At 50.4% G+C, this 9,111-nt stretch overlaps 1 protein-coding gene across 1 annotated transcript in view; it reads right to left on the minus strand.

Annotated features, from left to right (window-relative positions):
• Window positions 1–9,111, minus strand: part of FBN3 (fibrillin 3) — a 124,411-nt gene that overhangs the window by 77,205 nt on the left and 38,095 nt on the right. The window contains exons 6-7 of the mRNA XM_017838759.1: window positions 8,235–8,432; window positions 6,789–6,914 (exon numbers count right to left, since the gene is read on the minus strand). Of these exons, the coding sequence (XP_017694248.1) occupies window positions 6,789–6,914; window positions 8,235–8,432 (324 nt within the window). The remainder of the gene's footprint in view (window positions 1–6,788; window positions 6,915–8,234; window positions 8,433–9,111) is intronic.

Raw genomic sequence — 9,111 nt, forward strand, 5'->3', positions numbered from 1 at the left:
AAATCTGCAAAAAAAAAAAAAAAAGACTAAACTAAAAATAAAAGACTAATCTGCAAAGAAAATCTGCAAAAAAAAAAAAAAAAGACTAAACTAAAAATAAAAGACTAATCTAAAAGAAAATCTGCCAAAAAAAAAAAAAAAGACAAAACAGCAAAGACCCCTCGTGTGGGAAGGGGGTGAAGGGGATTTTTTTGGAAAGAGCTCATCCGGCAGATTTTCTGGGAAAGGGTCACCTGGGAGCCAGAACTCCTGGGTGTGAGGATGGGTGCGAGAAAGGAGCAGTAAAATTCCGTCGGGAAAATAACGTGGGTGACCCCGAGGGGCGGTGACTCGGGTCCTTGTCCGGTGGGAAAGTGAGGAATGCTGGAGTCGGGAAGGGAATCGCGATCCCACAGTGCCCTGCAGTGGCTGCAGGTGCCAGTGCAGCCCTGAAGGTGGGAGGGAGAAAGGCAGGAGATGTTTAATCCTGCTCTGATCTCCCCCTGCTCCAGTGGGAAGTGTCCCTGCCCATGGCAGGGGGTGGAACTGGATGAGCTTTAAGGTCCCTCCCATCCCAAACCATCCCAAACCAGTCTGGGATTCCCCGTAGCTGAGCTGATGTTGGTTGTTATTCCCATTTCCAGGCACAATCAGCTCTTCCTGAAGTTCCTGCACTTTTTAGCAGCAGCTGTTGTGACAGCACAAGGGGGGAATGGCTTCAAACTGCCAGAGGCAGGGTTAGGTGGGATATTGGGAAGGAATTTCTCCCTGTGAGGGTGGGGAGGGGCTGGGATGGAATTCCCAGAGAAGCTGTGGCTGCCCCATCCCTGGAAGTGTCCAAGGGCAGGTTGGAGCAACCTGGGGTAGTGGGAGGTGTCCCTGCCCGTGGCAGGGGGTGGAATCTGACAATATTTAAGGTCCTTTCCAAGCCAACCCATTCCATGATTCCATCATTCTGTGGTTCTCTTTTGTGATTCTATGATTCTATTCTACTAAAAACGGGAAGACACTTCCCTACTTGGCTTTTTAGGACTAAAATTCCGCCTTCAGCCACCACCTGAGATGTCCCCTGAGCCCTTCCCGTGCTCCTCTGGCTCAGAGCCCCCAGGACAGACGGAAAGGACTCGAAACCTCCCAAGGCAGCGAAGCAAAAGGACAGAAAACACTTCCCCCACCTGGGCCCCTGCAGTGAAAAAGAGATTTTATCACTCCAGCCTGCCCTGTCATTTAATTACAGCCCTGCCTTGGGTTACAATTCACAGAGCACTGGAAGGAAAAGAGCTTTGTGGAGCAGAAGCTGGTTGTACTATTAGCGAAAAAAACCAGTTTTTTCCCAGTGTGTAGCACTGGGAAAGTTGTTGCATCAGAGGGCTGGGGGCCAGATTGATACCTACAACACAGCCAGTCATCCAAAGGGGTGTGTGGGCAGCAAATCCACCCCATTCTTAGGGAAAAACAGTGAATTCAAGAGGTTAAATCCAACTGCAATTTTTTTTCCCCCCTGAAAATCCCAGCCCGGCCCAGAGCAGCAACCCAAGGAGCAGGAAAAGAGGCCGTTCCTCAAGCCTTGCACATCCTGTGCTTTGAGAACCTGAGCTCTGGGCTTTGTTGTTCTTTCAGTTCTTCCCCCACCACACATTTTTTTTGCCTTCTTGGTTTTCCCTTTGTGAAGTGGTTTGGATTCATTGAGCCAGGGAGAGCCTGACACGGGTACATCCACCTCCCATTAACACCCGGCGCTGGGCAGGGAATCCTTCCAGCTCCAGCCTGGCTCCTCCACCACTTTTCCAGCCCTCTGTTAAAAATTAAAGCAACATTCTGCCTGCTCTGCTGTGCAGACAATGGCAGGATTCAAGGCAAACGTTGATTTTGGATCTGCTCTCCACCCCTGGCTTGGAGTCGGAGCCTGATCCTTACGGCTGCAAACGCTGGGAGCCAAAGGCTACAGAGCTCCAGAAGGAGCTGGAGGCTGCAAAGCCCATCCAACACGGTGCCCACAGACATGTTGAAACCCCAACTTCTCCATCTGCTAAAAAAAAAAACCCCAGGTCTTGATGGAGAAAACATCCCCGTGTCACGTAGCGAAGAGGTCAGGCCTCGACGGCAACTCACGGGAGTCTGAGACCTCCCCTCCCAGAAAGCACAAAGAAACCACAGAGGAGAGGAATGGAACCCTCCAAACCACCCCAAATCCGTGGAAATGAGCTTTTAATGGGGCCAAAACAATGAGCTCTTCTGTAGGAGTTTTGCAGGAAGGTCGAAAACGGGACTAATAAAGCGGCTCTCGAGTTCCAGCCGAGCTCGTGGAAAAGATCCCTCTCCCCTGTGCAGAAACAGGGATGAGATTGGACAGAGTGAAAAATAGAGCCTTGTGTTCGTCAGAAAACACGGGATTTTGTGCCCTTGGTGACAAAAGAGGGACATAAGTAACATCTGAATAGAAAGGGGTGAGCGAAAATTGGTGATATTTGTAATTAAAGGCTTCGTTCTGCCCTGGCAAAACCTCCTGGAGAGGCCAAGAGTGGTCAAAAAGGACTTCTGCTGGAGGGATTTGAACAGAGCTTGTTGCACATGGTTTACAGAGCCTTCCTGTCCCTTTCCTGGTGTTTCTCCCTGGGTTTTTTTGGTATGTCATCACCCTGGAACAATTCAAGACGTGAGACATTCCCTTTGGAAGCATCCTGGCCTTGCCTCACTGATAGCAGAGCTGGCCTGGCATTTTGTCATCCAGCACAGGAAGGGCTATTAGAAAGTTAAAATTCTTGGCAGAGGAACACTGGAATTGTGGCAGGAAGAGCTTTGTTCAGCCAGTGATTCCACCCCTTAGCTGCACACCACGGAGCCGTTCCCTTCGGTGCAATTTTTACGGCCGCTTTTCCAGGATAATTTAAAAATGTCACTGGTCCCCACAACCCCCCACTTCCCTGTGATTTATGGATCGAGGGCTTTGCATCAGGAGGATGGGCCTGAGCTCAGCTTTGATGTCTTCCTCTCTCCATTTTGCACCAGGAGGGTTTTCTTGTGTCCTCCTCAACGATTTTACTCAGCTGGATAAAACCATGAGCCTCTCTCCAGGCTCCCCCACTTCTCATTCCCTTACAAACCTCCACAAATCCTGCTTTTTTTCCCTTTTTTTCCCCATCAGCCAGGCATAGGATCTATTAATTCAGCCCTAAGCTGGCAACTTCTGCCCTCCTTGCTGATCTTTTTGGACAATACAAACCCAATTTTTGGTGCTATGGTTTAAAAGCCTTACTTTAGGGAGCAGCCTGACCCCTCCCCACCCTAAATCCACCCCAAATTCGCCCCCATGAATTCCATGATTCACAGGCTGCTCATATCCCTCAGAAACTCTTGTGCCAGCAAGTTCTCCTTAGACACTGCACAGCCCCAAGCTCGGGAATTCCTGATCCCTCCAGCTCCCTGGGAATACAAGGAACAAAAGGAATCACAGCAGTGTCACATTTGTCAGGGATGAGCTGCAGAAACAAGCCTGGAACTGAGCAACCCTGAACTTGGAGGGTATTCAGGTCCAAATCCGAGCAGAGAGGAAAAAAAAGGAACCTCGTTTTCTTTCTGGAGTTGACCAAAATCCAGGCCCAAAAAATCCAGCTGCAGCCTCCTGGGAGCTCAGGGCCTCCTCCACTATCAGCCTGGAATATCTTTATTCCACACAAGGAAAGCATCTTTATTCCTCAGGGATGCAGGGACTGAAAGCAGAGCCCCCAACTCCAGGTGCCTTTTGTGTTAAGAGATAAGTATCACTGCTGGGAAAGCACCACCATTATCTCTCCTGCTGCCTGTTCCCACCAACAGACAGCCCCGAGGAGATTAGTGGCACATGCTGCTGCTGTTAATTAGGGAGACATCATTAATCAGCAGCCCCTGGTGACACCGGGCTCTGACCTTTGGCTCCAGCACAATCCCATCTGCTGACTTCACCCCCCTCCAGGAGGAACCTTTCCAAGCACAAAACACAAACTCCTGGGAATCTGGGAAAAATTTACCATCTAGTTTTAATATTTCCTGGATGCTGGGGCTTGGATGAGGAAACCTGAAAGCGAGAGGGAAGCATCTCCTCTTCCTAAAGCAAGAAGGGCTTGGTGCACATGGAAAAATCCCTCCTTTCACCAGCTCTAAAATTAACCCAGGGACTCAACAAGGGAGCTGCTCCAGCACGGAGATTTTAGGCCTGGAGCACACCTGGGTGAAGAATAAATCTGTCCCTGTCTGCCTGTGGTTGTTATTTTGGTTCTCAGCCTTGGCTCGGGGAGGAGGGGCCGTGGATGGAGATTTTTGGCAGCAGGTCGGGAATTGGGATCCTCAGATTGGATCCTCAGCTTTGATTCTCGACTCCCTGAGGTACCAAAGCACTCAGCAAACTCTGAGAGGGGATCAGATCTTCCTAAATTTATCAGGTGTGAGCAGCAGACACGATGCTGCCTCTGTATTCCCTTATTCACATCATTTTAGGGAATCACGGGGCACATTCCTAGAGGGGAGCAGTGATGCCCCAACAAAGGTGATCCCACAGTTCTGTGATCATCCTGATGGGACATGCTGGTGATTCCCACGTGGGAAACAAGCCCTCCCAAGCAACCCCAACCCCATCCCTTTAGAGCATCCCTCCTGTTTATGTCGTTCCCACAGAAGGACTCCCAGATCCCTTGATCCCACTCAGGCAAAGCCTCCTCTTTCCGTGGTCTCCTTAGCAACCAAGGCAAGATAAGTGATGGAACAGAACCCTGTGGATGCTGGAGATGTCTCTTTTTATGGCCATGCAGGAAGGAGAGTGAAAGGCAGCTGTTTATGGCCACATGGTGCTGCTTTGGCAGGCGCTGGGGGCCCCTCAGCATCTGGACGACAGACCCAGACAATGGATTGGTTTTAATCTCAAAGATTCCAGCTAAACTGATTGCAGATGCTCTCTGCCTGCTCCCCAGCCAGCGTGGGTGAGGCAGAGCAAGGACAAGAACAACTTTTTGTTGCCCACAGTTCCAGGGCAGGGCAGAGAAATTCCGCGGGACACCCTCGGATTCGGGTCCTTCACCCCAGACATGGATCAAAAAGCTGGGCTGGACCCTCCTGGTTTCAGGTCCTGGAATGTCAGAGCACTGCAAGAAGCCCCCCTTGCTGTTGGAATTTTAGGGAAAGTCTCGTGGCATCCTGCCAGGGAAGATCCACAGGCACAGATGTCTTCTGGACATAAAAGAAGGTCCATCCTCCCCGGCCCAAGGATTGACCTCTGGAGCTTGGTGTTCTGCTTTGGGAAAAGATTTTCTGAGGGGCTGAACTCAGGTCACAGAATCCTGGAATCACAGGCTGGTTTGGGTTGGGAGAAACCATAAAGGTCATCCAGTTCCACCCCCTGCCACGGGCAGGGACACCTTCCACTAGCCCAGGTTGCTCCAACCTGGCCTTGGACACTTCCAGGGATGGGGCAGCCACAGCTTCTTCAGGCACTAGAGACTACTGGAATTATCCTAGCAAGGAAAATGCCTGGATTACAGGAGAGTGGGAGTATGGGAACAATCCCCTGGGAGCAGTGATGCTCCTTTCCTGGAAAAAAATGACTTGGAAGAAACCCCTCTGAGACAAGGAATGCTGTCAGGAATGCTCTAAGTGCTCTCCCTGTGTAGCTTTGCCACACAAATTCCATGTTGAAGGTCTGGATTTCAGTGCATTCCTCACCTCTTGTCTTGGTTACAGGAGAGCCTTGGAGAGGAATGAGAGGGAGGGGGAGCTCCTGAGGGATCCAGCAAGGTGGGACTCGATCCCAACATGCTCCATTCATATTTTCCCACAGAACTGTGTGCCCCGGTCTAGGTGAGGCCCAAATTTATCTGAGGCATACACTGGACCAGCTCACCCCAAGCCCAGGAGCAAAGAGCAGTTCCAGGAGCTCCCAGAAAACTTCCAGAGTTCTCCCTTAACTCCCACAACCAGCCTGGAAATTGTTAAATTCTCACACCTCATGTGAAGGCCCTCAAAAGAAAAGGCTTTGAGTTTTCAAAGCTTGATCAGGCTGAGCTTTGAAGGCATCCCTGAGCTAAGCAGAGACCTAAAGCCTTCCAGAGATCCCTTCTGTCCAGTCAGTCTGTGCTGCCATGAAAATATCCTTCACAAAACACCTGCACAAAAAATCCAACCCCCTTCTTTCTGGTTTAAGAGAAGATCAGGCAAGCCCTGCTCCTCCTTTCCTTGCCTTGGGGCTCCAGGAACCAAACAAACAGATTAAAAACTTCAATTTACCCTGTCTGGGAGGCAGGATCAAGCCTGGCATGGGAGATCTCTCCCATCTTTACTTGGAAGTGCCCTGTGAGCAGAGAGATCCTCAAGATTTCCACCCCCTTGTGCCCTCAGGATGTTGGGAAGCTGAGCTAAGCAGAGACCTAAAGCCTTCCAGAGATCCCTTCCATCCAGTCAGTCTGTGCTGCCATGAAAATATCCTTCAGAAAACACCTGCCTGAAAAATCCAACCCCCTTCTTTCTAATTTAAGTCTGTGCTGCCATGAAAATACCCTTCACAAAACACCTGCACAAAAAATCCAACCCCCTTCTTTCTGGTTTAAGAGAAGATCAGGCTTTCCTTTCCTCTTTTCCTTGCCTTGGGACTCTGGGAACCAAATAAACAGATCAAAAACTTCATTTTGCCCTGTCTGGGAGGCAGGATCAAGCCTGGCATGGGAGATCTCTCCCATCTCTCCTTGGAAGTGCCCTGTGAGCAGGGAGATCCTCAAGATTTCCACCCCCTTGTGCCCTCAGGATGTTGGGAATCTGAGCATCCTGCAGGTCTGAGCTTTCCTTACCTTCACACCTGTGGCTGGTCTCGCTCTGCTTGTGTCCTGCAGGGCACTTGCACTCGTAGGAACCCACGGTGTTGATGCAATTCCCACCTTGGCAGAGGCCAGGGATGGCTTGGCACTCGTCCACATCTGCGGGAAGAAGAACAGGGACGTGAGGAAGAGCGGCCATCCCACGGATCCACGTGGGAGGAAAGCTTTGCTCCAAGATCACGTTTCATAAACCCCCTCAGACTGCACCAGAGATAAAGTGAAGGACAGGAAATGGCCCTAAATGGTATTCCTGGCTCATCCACACGAGCAGGAGGGAGGCAAAAGTCTGGGAATGCCTTCCAAAGCAAACGGCCGTGTGTCTGTCCCCCCGCGGTTCGTTCCTCAGGGAAGGCTGGGGTTTAATTTTGAACCTGGAGAAACACCAGCCTCAATTCACCACCTCTCGTGGGGTGGTGGAGGTTTGAGAACTGCACTGTGGCCGGAATCTTTGAGCTAAAATGATCCTGGATGATCCCATGGGAGATCCAAGGTCCGTGGTGCTGCTCTGGGAGACACGACGACGGATTGTGGGAGTCACACAGAGAGTTCTCTGTTTTGGGGCTCTGTTCTCTGTGTTCCCTGTTTTAGGGCTCTGTTTTGGGGCCCTGTTCTCTTGTATTCTCTGTGTTCCCTATTTTGGGGTCCTGTTCTCCATGTTCCCTGTTTTAGGGCTCTGTTTTGGGGCCCTGTTCTCTTGTATTCTCTGTGTTCCCTATTTTGGGGTCCTGTTCTCCATGTTCCCTGTTTTAGGGCTCTCTTCCAGTGTCCTGTTCTCTGTGTTCCCTATTTTGGGACCCTGTTCTCCATGTTCCCTGTTTTAAGGCTCTGTTTTGGGGCCCTGTTCTCCGTGTCCCGTTTTGGGGTCCTGTTCTCCATGTTCCCTTTTTTAGGGCTCTGTTTTGGGGCCCTGTTCTCCATGTTCCCTATTTTGGGCCCTGTTCTCCGTGTTCCCCGTTTTTGAGCTCTGTTTTCATGTCCTATTCTCCATGTTCCCTATTTTGAGGCCCTGTTCCCTGTATTCTTTGTTTTGGGGCCCTGTTCTCCGTGTTCCCTGTTTTAGGGCTCTGTTTTGGGGTCCTGTTCTCTGTATTATTTGTTTTGGGGCCGTGTTCTCCGTGTTCCCTGTTTTAGGGCTCTGTTTTGGGGCCCTGTTCCCTGTATTCTTTGTTTTGAGGCCCTGTTGTCTTGTGTTCTCTGTGTTCCCTGTTTTAGGGCTCTGTTTTGCTCCCTATTCCCTGTATTTTTTGTTTTGGGGTCCTGTTCTCCATGTTCCCCCTTTTTGAGCTCAGTTTTCATATCCTGTTCTCCGTGTCCCCTATTTTGCTGCCCCATCCTCTGCATTCCCTCCTTTGGCTCCCCTGGCACACACTCCTCCTCCCTCCCCTCTCCCAGCCCGGGCACATCCCCGGTGGCACCGACCTTGGCAGGCTCCGGTGCGGATATTTGGGATGAACCCCCGGCGGCAGGGATGGGGCTGGGCAGGACACATCTCACAGGGGTGTCCCCAGGCCCGGCCGATGGTGGCACAACACATGGTCTTGGTGCAGACGATGCCACTGAGCTGGCCCTGGCACATCTGGTTGTTCACTTGGCTGAAGCACGGCCCGGTCCGATAATCTGGGAAAAGGTGGAGGGGGGAAAAAAAACACATCCAGGGGTTAGATCCCGACAGGAACACGAGGATTCCTCGGCCGTTCGGGTGCAAATCGACGAGTTCTGAGGGGGGAAAATAAAAATAAAGCCCTGCAATGGTGAAAAGAAGAGAAATTTCAGGCCTGTGCTGGCTCTAAAATGAACTCCAAATAAGAAGAGGTGGTTTCAGGGCTGCAGTTTCACCTGTTCTGTGAAGCAAAGCAATCAAATTTTATTTTATTTAGGAGCAAAGATCCACCCCTGGAAGTGTCCAAGGCCAGCTTGGAGCAACCTGGTCTAGTGGAAGGTGTCCCTGCCTTCCTTAAGGACCTTCTTTAAGGTCCTTCCAACCCAAACCATTCTAGGTCATGATTAATTCCCTCAATTTAACTCTTAAAAGATCCCCTGGCAGTTTGGATTTTAAAACCCCAGATGCTGCAGAAGCAACTGGTGTTTCCCATTCCCAACCAGGATCCTCCCATCCCTTAAAACCAAAAAAAAAAAAAAAAAAAAAATTTTTTAAGCGCTTTGCTTGCACTGAGGAATAAGGTACTTGTTACTAGGATAGTGATATTGGCACAGCAGGAAACTAAATTCTGAAATAATAAGGTTTTCCCTTCTGCTGGGAATAGGTGATTTCGTGTAAGTGTTTGATCTGTGGCTG

The sequence above is a fragment of the Lepidothrix coronata genome, unplaced genomic scaffold (assembly GCF_001604755.1).
Source record: "Lepidothrix coronata isolate B3197 unplaced genomic scaffold, Lepidothrix_coronata-1.0 Scaffold356, whole genome shotgun sequence".
Taxonomy (NCBI): Eukaryota; Metazoa; Chordata; class Aves; order Passeriformes; family Pipridae; genus Lepidothrix; species Lepidothrix coronata.